The sequence below is a fragment of the Theobroma umbraticum genome, unplaced genomic scaffold (assembly GCF_002168275.2).
Source record: "Theobroma umbraticum cultivar Fairchild unplaced genomic scaffold, ASM216827v3 scaffold_95.0, whole genome shotgun sequence".
In the NCBI taxonomy this organism is placed as follows: Eukaryota; Viridiplantae; Streptophyta; class Magnoliopsida; order Malvales; family Malvaceae; genus Theobroma; species Theobroma umbraticum.
In genome coordinates, this window is record NW_018397257.1 from 8,749,808 (window position 1) to 8,770,999 (window position 21,192).

At 34.3% G+C, this 21,192-nt stretch overlaps 1 protein-coding gene across 1 annotated transcript; it reads left to right on the plus strand.

Moving 5' to 3' along the window:
- Nucleotides 1-16,862: 16,862 nt before the first annotated feature.
- Nucleotides 16,863-21,179, plus strand: LOC110412475 (Lecithin:cholesterol acyltransferase family protein). Its single transcript, XM_021423009.1, has 6 exons — nucleotides 16,863-17,757; nucleotides 17,857-18,079; nucleotides 18,489-18,772; nucleotides 19,102-19,441; nucleotides 19,860-20,125; nucleotides 20,584-21,179. Exons 1-6 carry the CDS (start codon nucleotides 17,279-17,281, stop codon nucleotides 21,080-21,082), a joined length of 2,091 nt encoding a protein of 696 aa, XP_021278684.1. The 5' UTR covers nucleotides 16,863-17,278; the 3' UTR covers nucleotides 21,083-21,179.
- The last annotated feature ends 13 nt before the right edge of the window (nucleotides 21,180-21,192 follow it).

The following is a 21,192-nucleotide window of genomic DNA, read 5'->3' on the forward strand; positions in this document are numbered from 1 at the left end:
ACGAAACCCACCATGTTCCAGATGCTTCTTAAGAGGTGACATGCCTTTATTATTATTTTTTTTTTCTAATCAAATCCAATGAAAGTTGGCTCTCTTTGAAGGTCATGTGGGTTGATTTCAAAGCCAGCCTATCCTTTTCTATTAGAATGATGAACCCAATTATGCAGAGACAATACCAATCTAGTACGAAACTAACCTAAAAAGAGGAAAAGAACATGCATGTTCGAAGAACTGAGAACTCCAATTATGTTCGGTAGTCCTCTTGGAAATTCTAGTTGCTATAATTGCCCTATGGTATATTAGAAAGGAATACGAACTTTTTAAGGAAATACTGTATATGAAAGAAGGAAAATGCATAGAACAGATCACGGGTGTCTAGAGTCTACAGTCCTATCCGATATTCAATTTTGCCTATCGTTTTTGGCAGTTATCGCATATGCCTGGTTGCTGGTTTTCATGCCTGTCTTTTTTTCATTTTAGAAAAAATTAGATACAACTCTTAATGTTCTTTTTATATAATTAAATAAAAATAAATCTAATGTATTTAAACTTATTAACTCAATGATGCATCCGAACATTTGATTTATTGATTAGTATAATATTTTCTTTTTTAAAGAGTAAGATTATAATCTTCGTTCTCTAATTATTAAAAAAAAAAAAACTTATTGACTCAATGATGGAAATTAAACTATCTTATAACTCTAGAATTGGTAATTTTTTTATATAGTCACGTGTACAAATAGGGATTATAAATTATAATCATAAACAAATATTACATCTCATTAAAAAATAATTGTATAGACAAACCAATTCACCAACCACTAGTATATAATTATACAAATCTAATATAAAATTGAATCAAATCTACATATGATGCGACTTCGAATTGAAATTTCAAGATTTCAGAATCTCCTACTTACTGCAGAGACAAGGCCTTATTGGTTTAAGTTGATAATTTCAAATAAATGACTGTGTCATATTAAGTATAAAAGGTGACTAGGTGAGATGGCAATTTAAATAACTAGTAAAAATAATAACTTCAAATGAACAAGCAAACAAGCAACAATCATAGAACAAGAAAAAAAAAATTAGCAAAAAAAAGAAAAGAAAAGAGAAATAAATACAAGAGTGCATAAGCAATTTAATGATAGTGGCAGTAGCAATCGATCCATCTAGTGAAGAAGAAGATATAGGCTTTTGGTTACCGACAAGTAATGGGGAATTTTTGGTGGAGATAACATATGATATTTAAATTGTAAGCACATTTCCTAAGGCCGGTCATTGGAAACAAATTTGGAAGATTACAAGTTCTAGAAGGGTCCAAATCTTCATTCGGAGAATCATGCATGAATCACTACCTACATCAGCATGGCTACTGAATAGGAATCTGGAAACTATAGCTCCCTGCTTACTGTGTGGCGACGCAGCTGAAACCATCTTGCATGCATTGAGGGATTGTGGGCCTTCAGGAAACCTGTGGCTACAATTTAGACCTGATCTGATTAAGGGTGATTTTTTCAGTATAAGCTTGAAGCATTGGGTATTAGTGAGCATGTTTGGTTTGATTTTTTTAATTTAAATGTTATTATAAATTTTTTATAAAAAATAATAATTTATAAAAGTAAATTAAAATTATTTGATAAATTTACTTTTTATAAATTTTTTGTATAGATAAGTTTTTAAGAGAAATAACTTATCTAAATTTTAATTTTAGTTAAAATTACTATAAAATATATTTAATAAATAACTTTTTATTAATCACAAATTTTTCTGTTTAAAATAAAAAAAAATTAATTTTATTTTTTATCTATTTAAAATAAATTTTTAAAAATATATAAAAAATTTATGTAACATAAAATTTATAATTAATAATAAATTATAAAATAAGATTTCAATAAATAATTTATAAGTAACACGTAATTTATAAATAATTTTTTATTAAATAATAATAAATAAAATTTAAAAAAATTAAATTAAATAAACAAATAAAAGATAAAAAAAAACAATGAGTCGACTACTAAAACCTTCAACCCTAACAAAAGAAGAGAACTTATAAAAGAAGAAGAGAAGTCTAAGGTAGTAATTATAATTAAAGAAAATCATATTTAGCTATTGATGTCCTTGTCAACAAAGTTCACTTCTATGAACAATATTATCTTAACAACCATAATCAACAAATATTATCTCAATTTTCATATAATTTATCTCAATAATTATTGACCTATTTAATTAATTATTTCAATCATAATCATTAACTATTATATACATCATAAAGAAGTTAAGAATAAATAAAAATCACATAATTGTCATATCAAATAATAAACTGAAAAATATCAATTAATAAAAAAAGTTTTCAAACTCCAAAAAAAAGATAAAAAATAAAATAAAAAATAAAATACAAAGAAAAAAAATACCTGAATACAGTTTTGAATTTTGAATCTTATTTTTTCTTATTTTTTGTAAGAATAAAAAAAAATTTAAAATGATGATTTGCAAAAAAGGAGAGAGGAGACGGAGATCAATAGGGAGAGATGGAGGGAGTATATTTTGAAAAAGAGGATTTTTTGAAAAAAAATAACTCTTTGGCATTTTTTTTAAATAATTCTTTTTAAATGCATTTTTTTTAGATTTTATTTTTTAAAAAAACTTATTTTTTTAAAACAGTAAATAAGTTGAATATAAATTAAGCCAAACGGACACTATATGTTAACCAATTGGATTTTAGATAGCATTCTCTGGAATATCATTTTTGTACATGTTTTACGGCTCTTATGGTATTGGAGAAATGTGAGTATCTTTGATGAGTCTTTCATTTGGCCTTACAATGCTTGGCAATAGAGTTAGAGTAAGGCAAAGGAGGCATGGGATACTTTGAGCAGAGAGCACCAAAGAATTAGGAAGGAAATTAAGAGAGCCTGGGACAAACCCAAACAACAATATGTTAAACTTAATATTGGTGGGAGTGCAAAAGGGCAATCGGCAATAGCACCAGCAAGTGGTTTGATCAGGGATGAGAATGGCAATTGGATTGTGGGGTTTACATACAAAATCTGCATCTTTTTCTCTTTAGCAGTTGAACTTTGGTCTATCTAACTTTAAGTTTATGCAAGAATAAGGATTGCAGAAAATATAGGTTGAATTTGATTCTTCGCTGGCTATATAAAAGATTTCCTATCAAAATATTATTATAGACTCAAATGCTCATCTTTTGAGAAATATTAAAATATTATTTTTATAAGATTGAAATTGTTTAATTTTTTTTGTTCATCGTAAAACTAATTAGTGTATCGATTAGATGATTACACGTTATAAAAACTTATTTTTATAGTTACACATCTTCTATACTTCTCCAAATACTATTTTTATTGATTTATTTACACACATTTTAGATGTATCATGACTTAGAATGGTGTAATTAACTATGTCCACTACCACTTCGTAGTTTGCACCTTCGCATCTATGGGCAATATTCTTGCAAGGGTAATGGGCTAAGTTTGGACCAAAGCGTGGATACACTCCTCCCAGCCCAACAGTGTTGATTTTTCTATTCGTTGGTGATTGATTAATGAATTTAAAATTTTTCATTACTTTTTATAATTACTTTTAAAAAAATAGTTATTTTTATAAAAAACAAAACACTCTAGTCTCTTATTAAAAACATTAATCAGCATACGTCTTGTCTCTTAATTAAGTCACAATATATTACAGAGTACATCTATAAAAAAATTATTATAAAATAATTCATAAATGTGAGATTAATTTTATATGTTTGAATAAAAAAAAGTTAAATCAAATAAGATCGAAACGAAAAATAAACCAGACGATAACATGTGATTTTTTTTAATATTTTGGGGACCAAAAGATGGAGACAATAAGTTTTTTCGAAATTTATTGTTCATACAAGATTTTGCACATATATAGGTGGAAGGGTAGTTTCTTCAAGGCCTAAGGGGACAATAGTCTCGCATGATTTAGCCAAGGATCTATTCGTCAAGCTTCCAGCAGATTATTGCGGAGTTCACTAACTTCCTACACTGCCTCTCTGCCAAGGATGAAGAGCTGACACCTTTCACTGTCTCACCCTCTCCACAGCTGATCAAGATAAACCCCATTCGGCAACCCAAATACTTAACGAGATGTTCTGTTTTTACGATGGAAATTCAAGTGTTTTTGTGCCTAATCTCTCATCCCATGAATTCATCCCTCCTCCAAACACCAAGTTGCTTGAGATTCTGTCACAAATATTCCTTCAAATAGTGTTGTCCTGAATTATTCCTGGGTTTGAACGTCGCTCCAAGTGCTACAAGGTTTTCAATGTTTGTCACATCAGCGCCGGTAACTTCCTATCCTGTAAGAATATGGATGTAACTGATACGGAACTCAAGTGTCAGATTTTGAGTTTAGTTAGTGCTAATTCCTGGAGAAAAATTGATGCCCCATTCAGCCCTATTGCCAAAGGCCCAAAGTGTTTGTGCCAGTGGAACTTCGCATTGGATGCGTACAAATAATGGCATGGCAGGTTTAGGGGCATTCGATTTGAAGGAAGAACAAAGACTAGAACACCATGAAATGCAAAATAAGGCTTTGGTTACTGAAAGATTAGAACAAAGAGGCTTGGATGAAAGAGGGCACCATATGTTGGAAAAATAATGTATTTCATAAGTAAATTCATTATGAACTTGTTACAAAGAAAGAAAAAGAGTGAGTTAGTGCACACAAAAGATCAGATCAAAATTTGAGAAAATTTAAATTTCCCTTTTCGTGCGAGTATATATATGTGAGTTAGGCTCAAGTGAATTTTGACTTTAATTTATGTTGTAGGCCCAAGTGAATTTTTGTATGGCTTTAATTTATGATGTGGGTCGATTTGGTGCAACATTACTTTAATTTATGATGTTGTAGGTTCTTTTGTACTTCGAAAATACAAAAATTATCTATAAAAATAGTAATACCACACCTTAAACATTTTTTTTTTATTTTTCACTTGCTTTATTATATTTTCATTTGTTTTTCAGATTATATAACTTCGGCATCCACCGGGCCGGGTGACCATGCTTATAGAATACAAGTCATCTTTGCTATCAAGGGCGTTTATTTACGATCTGAAGACACAACAGAGAAGAATGATTGAAATCACCGAAACTGCCAATGGAAACAACTTCAAGTTCTTGGACGTTGGCAAGCGTGCTGGAATTTTAGTTACTACCTATCAGGAAGAGAACTTCCTGGTTTTCAAGGGAACTAACTAGAGACATTTTACCTTCCTATGCATACAAATTGGTAGAGATTACTTGGAGGGGTGCCAGTTCTTTCCATAATTGTTGATTGTTTCATCAAATGTTTTCCAGGGAAGGATTGTCATCTTGGTTTGTCTTTTAAGTTAATTAGTGTATTTGGTCTCTTTATAGTGCTCATTGCTCAATTGACTTAATAATTCCTATTGGGCCTTAGACATCTTAGGCTATGCATACACTAACAGGCAGCCACTGCTAAGCCTGGACACATCAATTAACCTATACATGTCTTCAAACTCGGCTCGATTAGGGGACTTGCTTTGTCGAGAAAATATATGGAAGAATTCTGGAATTACTCTGTTCTCCTTGTAATTGTTATTTGCAATTAAAGCAATGTGAATTTATTTTCCAGAAAGAAAGAAGCAAGCACCACATTTCTTTGGTTCCTATAATTTTCTGCAGAGTACTCTACCTTAAATCAGTAAGGGTCCAAACAATGACATGTAGATTCTCATCTTCTATACTGGGTCAGATCAGAAACTAATGGTTTCCTGGGAAACCATTCTGCAATATGAAAGAATTCCAATTCCTCCAACTTAAACATACAACTTAATAATCGATTTTTCACCAAGGAATATCAAGGGTGCAGCAGCTACTTAAAATTATTTCAATATACTATAAAGCAATAAAAGTATATGATTACTCACATTTTTGCATATTCTACTTGAAAAAAGAAGGCCAGTTTTTCAATAATACTCAGTAAGTTCGGTGGGCAGAAAAATAAAGGGAGATAAAAGAAATCAGTCTTCAACAAGGAGAAGAAGAAACAGAGAACTCGGCTTTATCTTTTTTACCTTCTTCTTTTTCTAATAATAGAGAGAAGTACAAGTATTCAATCTGTGGCCTAATTCCCCAAAATTTTAAATGAACTCCAAGCCATCTATTCAGAGCAAATACAACATTCAACACAGATTTTGTAGTGGTTTGAGTCTATTTTGTGACTGAAGTAATACCTTCCTTGAATGCACTTAGTAATGCGCGCATCACGTAACAAGCAGATAGCAAATTAACATCGGGCTGTGTTACGATTCAGGCATGCAAAGACCATGACAATGAGCAAGAAGAGGACAAACACAGCCCAGATGGCGCACTTGAGCTCAAATGGGAAGGGAATTGAAAGAGTTTGGCAGAATGCAGCAGCAGCAAGGAGTAAGGAAACTCTCTCCACTGCTTGGGAAGTTCTGGTGCAATTGCTGTAGAAAAAGAAAGCAAGCACGATAAAAATGAATGTAAGCAGGACAAGAAACGAAAGCAAAACCAAGGGAAAAGGGAGCTGATGATTGGACCGATCAGTTCCCATAAATTGGAGGGATACACCAAGTGCATATGAAAAGCAAAAAGCTAGAACTGCATTTTGCCATTGTAGATGCCGCTGGGAAGCAAGTATAGACTCTAGCTGCAATTTCAGGTTGGAGGTAGTAATAGGAGTTGGGGCTGGCGAGGGTAACTGTGCTTGTGGGAATTCATGGTCGTTAGAAGGAGAAGGTGATGATGTTGCTCTTTGAGGCTGAGGCGATTCGATGTTGATAATAGAAGTTGCTGTCTGTGGCAGTGTTGGTGGTTGTTCTGGCAGTGATCTTGGCTGGAGTAGTTCAGGAGGGATTCGGAAAACAGATGCTACAATTAAAGCAAGAAACGTCCTAAGCTTTTGCAGCAAGTCCATATTGAATTGTTTTTGCTGAAAAAAGAGGCCAACGCTTTAGATATATATAGTGGGGTAAGAGAAAAGTCTGAAAAGAGAATAAAGAATGAAGGAAAGGGACTTTTATTGGCCAACAGCCGACCTTGACAGCTTAAGAGCAAAACGATACAAGCATTTGCACATCGGATATCCGGATTTGATTACCCTTGATTTGGTAAACAATAACCGCAGAAACACAACGGGAAACTTGAAGGCATCTGATCAGTCAAGTCTCTCTCAAATAGTTCTTTAAAGCAAAAGGCAACATAACGTATTGGAAAGCAATTTTTTTCCCATTTTAAATAAATTTTGATGGATTGTTTTAAAGGTATCTTGATGAGTTGAGTGGATGTAGTATGTTCCTTACATCATGGATTTGAACACCCTCTAGTCATTTTGACCGCATATGGTTTCCAATCAACATTTATACATTTTTAAACCAGGCAACATTCTATTGCTGGTAGTTCCCTGCGGGGCTCCGACTCCTGTTTTTGTCTTCATTCTCATTGCCTGTATTCATTTTATGACTAGGACAAACTGTTCTTTTGGTAGCATTTGTTTGGGATTGAATGAAAGTCAATGAGGGGTACTAGAGCAGCCTGAGTAGGCTAAGCATTGATGAAGCCTTCTTAAGATACCTAGGAATTTTCTGTTTTCTTTCTCTTTGCCATTGTCTTCTCCGTGCCACAGGGAGGATAACACCCACTTGGATTTGATCATCAGAGGACATGTGACATTTTCCCCGACCCCATTTCCATGAAGCTTTTAGTTTCAATGGTTTATTACTTGATTTGAGAGTTTCATTGCTCGTAGGTTAAATCCTATTGAATCCAAATCAAACATAGAGTAATTTTGACGAGACAGATGCCAATATGTGACCTGCCCCTTGCTGGATTATTTATTTATGACTGGTGATGCAATTGAAGCTAAAAAATGTTAAATATTAAATTAATTTATAGAAAAGTTACTTAATATATGCGACATAATTGTTACAGTAAAAAAAATAAACTAAATAAATCAATATTTTTTGAAGGGCAAGAACATTTCATTGAAAGATCTAGCGAGGGGGTTGCCAGAAAAAATGCAGAGAGGATAGAAAACTATCCCTTCAGCTGCTAATCCCCTGTTACAGAGAGACCTAAAGGGCTACACAATTCAGCCACAAATAAGCTGTAAGTCCCATATTACAAAGGGTCCCAACACCCATGCAGAAATTCAAGAGATGAAAAACAGAAGAGTGGCCACAACAGACTTACAATAAACTCCCCAAAATGAATGTCCATCTTCCAGGCTCAAATCAAGGAAAAGGTCGGAATGAACTGGAAAGCATCATACATCATTATCATCAAATCAGTTGCAAACGAAGCTTTTTAGTATTTCCATGTTGGATTGGTAGAAAGAAAAAAAAGCCAAGGCTTCCATGTTTATTTGTAGTGGGGCTGGAGTCAAAAGAAACAACTAAATTAGAGCAATGTATATATGGCCCGTGATGGATTGCTTGAGAAAAATGCACCAGTAAAAAATGAGCAGTAAATTTGATTCAACATCTTTAAGTAAAACAATAAATTTGGACGTTCTCTTTAGATATTACTATTACATTCCTTAGGTTAGGAGTACACCCACTTTCATTTGTACATGAAAGAACTTGGAAATAAGGTGCTAAATTCATTGTTGAGACCTCATTTGTTGATATTCATTGATTGCTTCCAAATTTAATATGTCTAAAGAAGATTATTATCTGGGTTTATCTGTTTCTACATTACTGTTATAAATGTTTCTTCTTAAGTTAATTTAGTTGGATTGTGGAAATTGTTTATATGAGGGATGATTAAAGACACCATTCAACAAAGTTGCCTCTATTAATTAACAAACATATTAATCTGAAGCTGGAAAACCAATGTCCAATTGCTCACAGCTCCAAGTATTCGTTGTATGGTTTATCAAAAATGAGAAATGAGTGTAACAGTGTAAGAGAGTCATCTTAGGGCAAATATGAATTTACAGACAGCTACTGCTAATTGATGAACTAAATTAGCTAGCATTGATCTTATTACTAGTACTATCATTGATCAAAATCCGGAATTATTAGTATTAGTAATTTCCAGAACAATGGAAGCACTGTAAGTATTACACCTGAAGAAAATCAGTAAAAATTTGGATCTAATCAAACAATAACATAAAAGACTTAATTTTATTACTCACATACTTTGTACTTTATGGTGGGAATCCTAATAAACTATTACAGCATCCTGTTGGGTTGCATGAAAAAGGACATGCAGACTGGACATATTCATGAGCGGTTGAAATTGAAAATTTCTGAATGGAACATACATACACAGGGGGCTCACACCTTTGCTGTTACATTGAATCCGCACACAATTTCCAAGTGCTAAATGTGAAGTAAAGCTAAACGCCATCAAATTAAGAAAGAAAGGCAATTTTCTCAGTTATGCACGAATCAATCGAGTAACAATTTTCTCAGGGAGTGTTGCGATTCAAGTATTCGGTGATCATGATAAGGAGCAAGGAGAGTAGAAACACAGCCAAGACAGCGCACTTGAGCTCAAATGGGTAGGGAATGGCAGTGATGTAGCAGAATGCAGCTGCCGCTACTAGGAAGGCTACTCTCTCCAGTAACTGTGAAGTTTTGGTGCAACTTGGGCTAATAAACAATGCCACTAAGATAAGAAAGAATGTAACTAGGACAAGAAAGGAAGGCAAAACGAAGGAAGAACCGAGCTGATTGGATTGATGATCAGTTTGGGCATATTGGAGAGAGATAGCAAGGGTATATGAGAAGCAAAATGATAGGACTGAGTTTGTCCATTGTAGATGCTGCTGGGCTGCAACTATAGACTCTAGTTGTTTTAGGTCGGAAGGAGTAGTAGGAGTCGGCGGCGGCGGATGTGACTGTTGTTGTGAAGATTCCGGTTGATTAGTAGGAGAAGGTGGCTGAAGCAAGTAATTGTTGAAAGTGGAAACTGTTGGTGGCGGTGGCGGTGGCGGTGACTCTGGTTGCAGGGTCTCGGGGTCATTAGCAGAGGGTGGTGGTAATGGCTGCGTTGGCAGCTGAGATGGTTCAAGGTTGATAGTAGGTACTGACTCTGGTTGCAGGGTTTCAGTCATGTCATTAGCAGAAGGTGGTGGTGACATCGGTGCTGATGGCCGATGCAATTCAAGCTCGACAACAGAAGTTGATGGGAGTGGTGGTGACTGTGATCGTGGTAGGTCTAAGTTGGGACGAATTCGGAGGAATGCTGTAATTGAGACAAGAAAGACTTTAAGGATTTCCAGGAAGTCCATCTTGATAATTGTAGCTGAAGTAAGGAAACTTAAGGGATATATGCATGCCAGGGTATTTATAGATTGACTGGAAGAAAAGGACAATTAAAAACTATGGTGGAATAAAGACCCCTTTTGTACAACATCAGAAGAATGAGTTGGCCTAGCATGATCGATGGCATGAGAAAATGCCGACAAGAAAAGTCTTTGTGCGATCGGATAATCCGACTTCAAATCAGAGCTATCTTCGTTTCTTCCAAATAAAGAAAAGCAAGCTCAGGTCAAGTTCCCTGGATTCTTCTTGTTTCAAAGCTTTGTCCAAGATAGAAGATTTCCTCTGTGGGACATATGCTTCTCATCATGTTCACATTATTCCTGGACTTTTTGGCACTAAATAATGAGATCCAAAAACTAAGAGGTCTTTTATGTACTTTCTTTCATGTTTGGGTCCTTTCTTCATTATATTGACAGTTGAAATTTCAATTAATTAATGGACTTTTTTGTTGCATTTGAGGTTTCACAGGGATTCCTCTTCATTGATCTTCATACACTCGTGTTCAAGTTTAAGTTATTGTGCACCTATTATAACTGATTTTTTTTGCTTGAGGCAAAAACAGAAACTCAAGAAAAAGTACTAGTATACCGACAAGGATTCTAGTAATTATTTTTTTTCTAATTATGTATTACTAGTAGTTAATCACACATTTTAGTCAGACTAGTCACATGACATCTTCCCATATCTATTGCAGAATATACAAACAGCACTAAGAAATCTATAACGAATTGCTGGTAGATGCTGCATGAGGCTCTTGGAGCCAATCTGACCCCAAAAGAAACAAAATTTCAAGGAAAAACTGGTCAGCTTAGGCTTTGATCTGACCAGTCAACAACCTTGTCACGAATCTTGTCATACAGTGAAAGAGTCAGGATCTAAAAAATGAATAAGAACCGTGTCATTAAATTTTGCTAGTGAGCTTACATGGTGCGGACTCCGGAATGGCTTGGAATCGACAATGAACTTTAGGAAAGTTAGAATCGTCATCGTGCCTAAAATCTACTTCTCACAATTGGCGGAGCTCCAAGCCAATCCGACCAAAGGAAGCAAAGTCAAGGAAAAAAAGTGCTCGACTTGGCATTGGTCTGACAACGACAAGTTATTACATGATACTCAATCTGAATATAGTAATAGGCTAGGAACTTTCCTTTGCGTTTTCCTCGTTGCGACTCTGGGCCCCAACGTTGCTACGGTGTGTATGTCCTGGGGATGAATTCGGATATCCGATGCAAAAGGCTGAGGCGACCAGTTGTAGACTAAACAAATGAAACCAAAGACTTAGGTGTGGTGGTAAATCTTGAAACGGATCCTTTTAGAGAATTTGATGAGGGAAATTAAATTCCCTAGTGCTTTCCTTTCCCAGTTCCATATCATTCAGCAACTCAGATAATTCTGACTAATTAGGGTGTTTTGTTCTTCATGGTTCTTGGGGCCTTGACAGTTAGTTGCCCTTCATGACAACCACTTTCAACCCTAGCTTGCTGAATACGCAAGCATTGGGATGCAATTCTTTTCTTTTTATTTTTTATTAAAAGAAGGAGAATGACGTTGGGAGTACTGTTGGCACAATGTGAAACCTATATTAGCTTGCCTGGGATAAATAGTAATAAGTGGATGTATAGCTAGCTCTATCATATTTATAATAATTGAGTGATGCTTTTGGTAAATGCTCCTAGTCCTATATAGAGCGGGTATTCAAAGCTTCACTTCAGTCGCGTTTCTTTCCAAGAAATTTTCTTTTTCGGTACCAAATCTCTTCATAGATTGGGCTAAACAGGTATCTGTCTGTTTGGGTTAACCTTCCTGACCCATTTCGTATTGATGTTCCTCAATGGCCCATAACTTTAACACTTAATGTTTCTAATAATTGTAATTTTTTTTGAAAGTGATTCTAATATTTGTAATTAATTAATAATTGTGCAGAAATCAAACATTTTTTTGCCTTCCAAAAGTAACAATTTTTTTTTATAGGAGTATTTTCATGTTTCCCAATAGATTTCTTGGTAGATTATCATTCATTTCTTTGGACTCATGAAAACCCTGCAGGATGAAGCTAGAATGGTGTCTCCAAGAGCTGTCATATCCCTCACATTTGCAGTAAACATCGTTCCACTTAATTCATAGTTATGGTCGACAATTATATTCCTAATACAAAAAGATTACAGCATAAAGTACCCCACTATCTAGAGAAAAATTGAGAAAGACATATCTTCTGTCAGGTCCTCTGGCTTTAAGATTCTGGCAAAAGCAACATTTAAGTCCAACAGAAACTTGTAGAAAGATTCGTACTTGCATTAGAGCACAGGTCTTGGCCCCCTCAAACTCACAAAAACCATTTGCCCCTAGCTAGATCATTCATACATGACCTACTGCTGCATGACTGCGTCCCTTCTTTAATTAATAATAATCCCTTAGCTTGCTAGACCAATCAAACTCGAAATGCAAACTACCTTGATTTCGTACTATATCTTTCTCTAATTAAAACCCCTTTCCTCTCCCTTTTCTTGCCATAACCTGTTAAAGAAGAAGGCTATTTTGAACTTTGCAGGTTGCTTTGCATGTCTAATACATCAATGAAGTGAGATAGTCATACTATATACACAGTTCTTACCTGTAGGGCTCATCTAGGACGGCTAAAATATACTATATAGTACGGGAATATGGAATTGAAATTTGGCATATATACCTAAACCATTTCCATTTTTCAGTTTAAAGAGTCACTTCCATGTTGAATAAAGAAAGTTAATGCACACTATTTTTCCTCTTTATCAATTAGAGTTAGATTCCTGAGGTTGCAATACCTTTTTTTTTCCCTTATCTTTTCGTCCTTCTTACATGTAAAGGGTAAGGCATCAAATTTCATTTTTTTAAACAATAAACCACATCATGTATAAGAACCTCAATAACTTGAACATAAATCTTCATGCAACTTCGATCCTCCAACCCAACCAGATAATTGTAGACCCAAACTAATTTTTTTTTCTTTGCACGCAAACGATATATTTAATATATTTAAGTGTTTCGTTAATCATTTTGTATATGATTTATCAATATGGATATAATTAAAGAAGTTAGTTATTATGGTTTACATCAATTTATAAAGTATTGTTTATTTTAATTTGTTAAGTTTACAATTTTATCTTACAAAAAATATCGTACAAGTTGAAAATGATTGACATCAACCTCAAATGTCACTTTAGTTCGTACACAGACAACCAATGTGGGATTAACAGCTCTCATTAAGTTCGTGACATCTTCTCTACTCTAATAAAGATCCACTTTCCAGTTCGATTTGGTACCAACAGTTATGGTCCATATTATCTTGTAAGATATTATTTGCTTTTATTTCATTGAATTTATAATTTTGTCTCATAAAAAAAGTTTCACAAATTGAAGATGTTATAAATCTTAAATGCTCAATCTCACTTTAATATACAACTAATGTGAGATTTATGATCCTAATCATAACCTTTTCCTCGATATGAGATTAATGACTCCTCACTTGGACCATTATATCCTCCTTGATGTAAGACTAATGGTTCCATTAGGATCATGACACTAATACTAGAAGTTTATTACATATAATTTCATTCATATTTATTAAGATTTTTGGCTGTTTAGACCAAGAAATTATTGCCTTTCATACATAGCAGATCATTCATATAGGAACAATATATACTCAGAAAGTACCACAAGAACGGCAACTGATATGCTACCCATTGAATAACTTTCTTAGTGCACCCACGTCCCTGTCTGGATTCTAGTGCATAAATGCTCACCTCAACTTAATCATCGAGGCAAAGTGATAAAAATGAAGAAGAAGGAGGGTAACAAGTAAGGAAAAGAAGATAGAGAACGGGATGGCTTAGTGACAAAATTTTGGCTTTTCGTCATTTGATGAACACAAAGACATAAAATGAACAAAGTTTCCACGACTGCTAAATTAACTTCTTAGTCAATATTTTAAGATAGTATTGAAATTAGGATTTTAAAAGATTATATAAATACATAGTACTAGTATGTAATTAAACTTTCAAAGGTTTTAAATGTGAAACTATAAAGCACATGCATAGTGTGCAAAATGGGCTATATATAGACTCTAATGATTGTCAAAAGAGTTAGAAAAATAACCAAATTTCCTCATGGAATTTCTTGGTGCAAATAATTTAGTCCAAGCCCACCATGGATTCGAATAAAACAAAATTCTCATCCACAACAGCACTGAAAGGTGCTGCAGCTCTGATCTCTTTTGGCTATGGAAACAGACGAGAGACCAAAGGAAGAATATCATCATCCCCTCCCACCCACTCCTTAGACATTGTGCCCTCAGTCTTTCTCTAATATTTCATACTACTGCTAGTGTACAACTTTCTCCTTGAACAATGAGTATAAATAATAGGTGCATATATTGCTTTAGAGGGCTCCTCTCCTTGGCAAAATTCTCATTCCAGGTCCACTGCCAAGGACCATGGTGTCCCCTTTTAGACAATTTGGGTTTCTGTGTTTTTCGTAGTGTGTGTGCTTTCCCTGTGATTCAGGCTGCCCCTTCCTTGTCTCACTTTGGATTCTCTCTCTCAATGCCAGCCACACACATCCCTCCGCCCAACTCCGGTTGAAATATACTGCATGCCCAAATTAACAATGTATTTAACAATTTCTTTTTCCTAAACAAGCCCAAATTATTCTCTACATTTTTCCTCCATTTCTATTCTCACAACATAATAACAAGCTTGAACTAGAATTTCCTTCAACTTTGCTTGATTATAATTAGGAAGAGATAATGCTGTAATTATCCCTCCCGTATCTGTTGAAACTATAACATCAATTGAGACGAAAAATTAGTATACAATAAGTTTTTTTATTAAGATTGTAGGGGATGAACAACAACTTCCTGAATAATGAATGAGAGTCGTGTCAATAAATAGTTAATGGAACTTATAAAATATTGATAAGCAACAAATTCATGAGTAACAAATGAAGAGTCGTACTAAAAATTTATTCTCACAAAAACTCAATAGTGACAGCAAAATTATCAAAACAAATTTAAATAATACTAGCAAATATGAACCCAGATAAGCTATTTTAGAATATTTGGATCAAATCACATATGTTGTTTGACATTAATGAGCACATAGCCTCTCAATCCAACATGTCCCCTCTCTTTCAGCGGTGTCAAGCTGTGCTTTTTACAAAGAACGAACGAGGAGAAATGGAGTGGTAATTGGGGGGGAGTTTTGGTTGTAAAACTTACCGCTAAAAAGGAACAAACGTACACGTGAAAGGTAAAGAACACAAAGAAACGAAAGCACAAGTTAGAAACGTTTCGACAGGGGAGGCGACAGCTGATAAAAGGGGTCATCTGCCCTGCATGTAAGGACCAAGACAAGCGTCTTTAAAAACGCAACACCAAAGTCAAAATTTAGGGATCTTTTTAAAAATAATTTTTAAAATAAGATGTTTTTAAAAATAATTATTTTATAATTTCAATTATTTTTAATTAAATTAGACAAAATTACTTTTAATAAAATTACATATTATGATGTTATACTTAATGTACAAAAATATATTACATATTATGATTAAATTATTATATATCATATATAAAAATATGTGACATATTATAATTAGGTTGTTATACACCTGTTAAAAAAAATATTATTGTTACATGTTATATACAAAAATATGTTATACGTCATGATTAGGTTGTTACACATTATGTATAAAAACATGCTATATGTCATAGTTAAAAAAAGTTGTTACACGTTATATTAAAAAAAAATATTATTCTTAGATGTTGTATTCAAAAATATTTGTTATACTTTAATGCTTAAAATGTTGTTATTAGTTATAAACCAAAACTTCAAATCTTCTCAACTCTTTTTATTTTTTTTAGTTTTTTGACAATTTGACATTAATTAAAATATTTCTAACATATTTTTATAAATCAAAATATAAATTTTTATCTAAAACATCTATTTCGAGTAAAAATTAAAAAATATTTTCTTTGAAAACTTAGATTTATAAATTTTAAAGTTTTGAATTTATTGATATTTAGGTCCTGAATTGATCTAATTAAAAACTATTTCAAACATTTACGATTATTTCTACCGTTTTAATTTTATTTAAAATACTTAAAAATTAAATTTTTTAAATAGTCACCTTTTTCATAATTATCGCTTGATCTCTTGAAAGTGTAAGAAAAAAAAATTTAAAAATACAAGAGAGAAATCAAAAGTATAATAATCGGATTTCGAAAAGAAAAATCAATAAAATTAGAAAAAATTAGATAATGAGAGGAAAATCAAAAGTATAAATAAAAAAATTATAATAAATAATTTAATTTATTTAAAATAATTTTAAAAATATTTTTATTAAATCATAATTAAAAATAATTAAATTTTTTTAATAATTATTTTTAAAATATACTTATAAAAAAATTATTCTTCATAATTTCCTCCAAAATTTGTCTAAACTTTTTCATTGTCTCCAACGTCATATATATATACACGAACAAAACCTCCCTCGATTTCATCCCCTCTGAACAGTTTGCTTCCATAACAACTTCCCTTTCACTAACCATACTTCAAAAGAAAAAAAAGAGAAAGAGAAAAGAAGAAGAAGAAGAAGAAGAGGAAGCTGGTTTCTCTTCTTGTTTCTTACTTATGTGTTTGTTCCTTAGGGCATTGTCAGACACCCATATCTTCGTCTTCTTCGCCACGTGGTTTTTTTTTTTTCGTTTCTGTAACTGCTAATCATTAAGCTGATCAGTGCTCAGCTTTATAGTAATTCAGCTTTTCTTTACTTTTTCTCTCGAGCTCTTATACATAAGTGAGATGTTCTTGTTCTTACACTGTTTCATTTTTATGGCTTTTTTGTGTTTCTTGGTTTTTTGTGTATCCCTTTGATGGGTATTTCGTGTTGGTGTTCTTCTCGGTGAATTTTAAGTTCATTTTTTTTGGGTGGAAAATGGCTTCTATTCTCCGGTTTAGGAAACTATGCTATGTAGAGCCAGCAGTTAAGTGCTCTTCAGTGGGGTTTGAATCTTTTGATCAGTCTCCAAAGATTGATCAAAAGCTGGACAAGAAAGAAGAAGAGGTCATTTCTGCTAACAATTTTGCCTTGGAAATCAACAAGAAGCGAAAGCAACCAAGGAGGCAGCCCAAGGAATGGAGACGCTTAGATTCTTGTTGTTGGATGATTGGTTACCTTTGCTCCACTTGGTGGCTTCTTTTGTTCTTGTGCCATAGTTTGCCGGTCACATTGCTTCAGGTTCCTGAATCACCAGGGTTCAGGCTTAAACGTGAAGGCTTGGCAGCTCTTCACCCAGTTGTTTTAGTCCCTGGCATTGTGACTGGTGGCCTAGAGCTATGGGAAGGCCAGCCTTGTGCTGATGGTCTGTTTCGTAAACGACTTTGGGTTGGTAGCTTTACTGAAATCTTCAAGAGGTACTTAACAGCAATTTTTTTTTACGTAGGAATTGTATCCTTTAGTTTGAATTTCGATTGAATTTTGAGGAATTATATCGGGCTTCTGTTGGTATGTAGACCTTTGTGTTGCTTGGAGCACTTGTCTTTGCACAGTGAAACTGGCCTTGACCCACCAGGAATCCGGGTTCGTGCTGTTCCAGGGTTGGTTGCAGCTGACTATTTTGCTCCGGAATATTTCGTGTGGGCTGTTCTCATTGAAAATTTGGCAAAAATTGGTTATGAGGGGAAGAATTTGCACATGGCTGCTTATGATTGGAGGCTCTCTTTCCAGAATACAGAGGTATAATGGTTCTTCCTTTGCTTCTACATCGTTATTGCACGTTTGCATTATGTTGTATTCGTGTCTATCTCAAGTATGCACTTCTGTTTTAGCAGAAATGATTTAAGATAAATTGTTAAAATTCTTTAACAAGATTATGAAACTTACGCTTGAGTTACGGCTGGAAGTTTCTATCAATTGGGGAGGTTCTTAATTTTAAACAGAACCAGGCAATGAATTTATCCATGCTTGTCATGGCCCTTCTGCTGTCTGCTTCTGAATATGATGGAAAACAATATCAATCTTTGGCTCCAAACAACACTTCCTGCTTTCATATGTTGCTTCTTCCATGGCCAATTTGCAGCACAAAACATAGATAACATATCAAATTGAGTTTTTACTAATATATTTTTCAACTGGGGATAAGCAGATTCGGGACCATGCTCTTAGTAGGCTGAAGAGTAAAATTGAGCTAATGTATTTAACCAATGGCTATAAGAAAGTGGTTGTGGTGCCCCATTCCATGGGGGTTATCTATTTTCTTCACTTCCTTAAATGGGTTGAAACACCTCCTCCTATGGGGGGTGGTGGTGGTCCAGGTTGGTGTGCCAAGCACATCAAGGCAATCATGAACATTGGTCCAGCGTTTCTGGGTGTTCCAAAGGCTGTTAGTAATATATTCTCTGCTGAAGGCAAAGACATTGCTTATATCAGGTTAGTGTTTCTATCTCTTCCTCATAACAATTGCTGCCGTTGAAACATAGTTGAGATGAAGTTACTGCACGGTACCATTGTATCACAAAATATGTTATTAATGATTTGATCATATCAACTTACTAAATGAAGTTACAAACAAGGTTAAAATGAAATCACCTTGCCTGGTTTTCTCATTAGTGTGGACATGTAAAACGTTGACTGAGATAGAAAATATCCCAATACTTGTGACAACAAGAAATAATGATTTCTTGATGTTAGTGCAAGATTATCAAAAGATTTAGCGTTCAGTATTTACCAAATTTTACTCTTTTGTTTGGCCTTTGTAGAGCCATGGCACCTGGAGTATTGGATTCTAAGATTTTAGGGCATCAAACATTAGAACATGTCATGCGGGTGTCTCGGACATGGGACTCAATTGTGTCATTGGTGCCTAAAGGGGGAGAGACTATATGGGGCAACATGGACTGGTCTCCTGAAGAAGGGCATGCTTGTGACTTCTCCAGGAAAAGACACTCTCAGCCCTCTCCAATTGACAATAATGTCAACAACAGTGATGTGAAGAGAGGTTTCCAAGTGAAAGATCCAGTTAAATATGGAAGAATAATCTCTTTTGGCAGGGCAGCATCACAGTTACATTCTTCACAGCTTCCCACAGTTGATTCAAAGGTATGATATGTATGCTTCAGCTAATGACCTTAGAAAACATATTTAACCTTTAGCTTTTTTGATCTGTTGAATCAACTTAATTCACTACTGAAGGGAGACAACTTAAGAACAGAGTCTTGAAATGACTGAAGGAAAAGAGCTTTTTCTAATGAGAAATCTTCTACTTTTTCGTTTTATCATTTCCAACTTTTAAAATGACAGAACCATGCTACCTCTCATGGATAACATTTATATATCTTCAAGTATTGCCGTGTTCAGACAAGTATGCATTTTCTGAGTACTTGACAAAATAATAGATCTCCTATCTCGTATCCATTATAAAAATAGAAGAAAAGCTGCTGTGTTTCAGTCCTTTTTTTTGTTGTTGCCAACAATCTTGCTTTTATTGTGAGAATCAATAATTAAGTTTCATTCTCAGGAATTTTTGCAGACAAGTGCCTCCCCAAATTTAAACTTTTCCTGTGGAGAGGCCTGGACTGAATATGATGAGATGAGCAGGGAAGGCATCCAAAAAGTTGCAGCAAATAAAGCTTACACAACTCAAACTCTTCTTGATCTGCTTCGCTTTGTCGCACCAAAAATGATGCAACGGGCTGAAGCTCATTTTTCACATGGAATAGCTGACGATCTTGATGACCCTAAATACAACCATTACAAATACTGGTCTAATCCACTTGAAATGAAGTACGTATAATTGCACTCAGATACATTTTGACAGCTTTAATACTTATATGTATTGTCTTTATCTGTTATACATATTAGATAGATTCTATGTAGTCTATTATCTGTAAATATGTGTTGTCTTAAACTCATATCTATTATGTCTCATACATTCAAAGCGTTGACAATATTGTTCTGCTTTCTTTCCTTGCATACATTGAACTTCTATTTTTGCAATTTACCAATATAACCATCAACTTCTCTTGAATTATTAATCCTCAATGACCTTTTCCCATGTGATCATGTGGTCATCAAATTTTGGCTTATGAAGAGACTCAAATATGTCTATATGTCAATAATCAAGTGAAGCACAAACCTTATTGCAACATACCTGTGCACATCCCCAAGATGCACACAACTGAAAATATTCCTTTTTGTATACCTTAGTACTTAATGATTAAAAAGCTGAATATATTTTTCAGACTACCTGATGCTCCGGACATGGAGATATACTGCTTGTATGGTGTTGGAATTCCCACTGAGAGATCATACGTGTACAAGCTGTCACCTACCAGCGGGTGCAAAAGCATTCCATACCTGATTGATAGCTCAGTCAATGGAGAAGATGGTAGCTGCTTGAAAGGTGGAGTATACTTTGCAGATGGAGATGAGAGTGTACCTGTTCTAAGTGCTGGATTCATGTGTGCTAAAGGATGGAGAGGAAGAACCCGGTTCAATCCATCTGGCATTGCTACATACATAAGGGAGTACCGGCACAAGCCACCATCTAGTCTGCTAGAAGGGAGGGGCATTGAGAGTGGGGCACATGTTGACATCATGGGAAATGTTGCGCTCATTGAAGACATATTGCGCATTGCAGCTGGAGCCACTGGGAAAGAGATAAGAGGTGATAGGATTTCCTCAGATATCCTAAGAATGTCTGAGAGAATAAACCTAAAGATAAAACAAGGACAGAAATAAAGTTGCTGTATGAAGCAACTGTTAACAAACCAGACAAGGAATTTAGAGAAGAACAAAAAAAGTTTCTGATGAAAGGCACACTTTATTCATATGAGACATCCCTATTTATA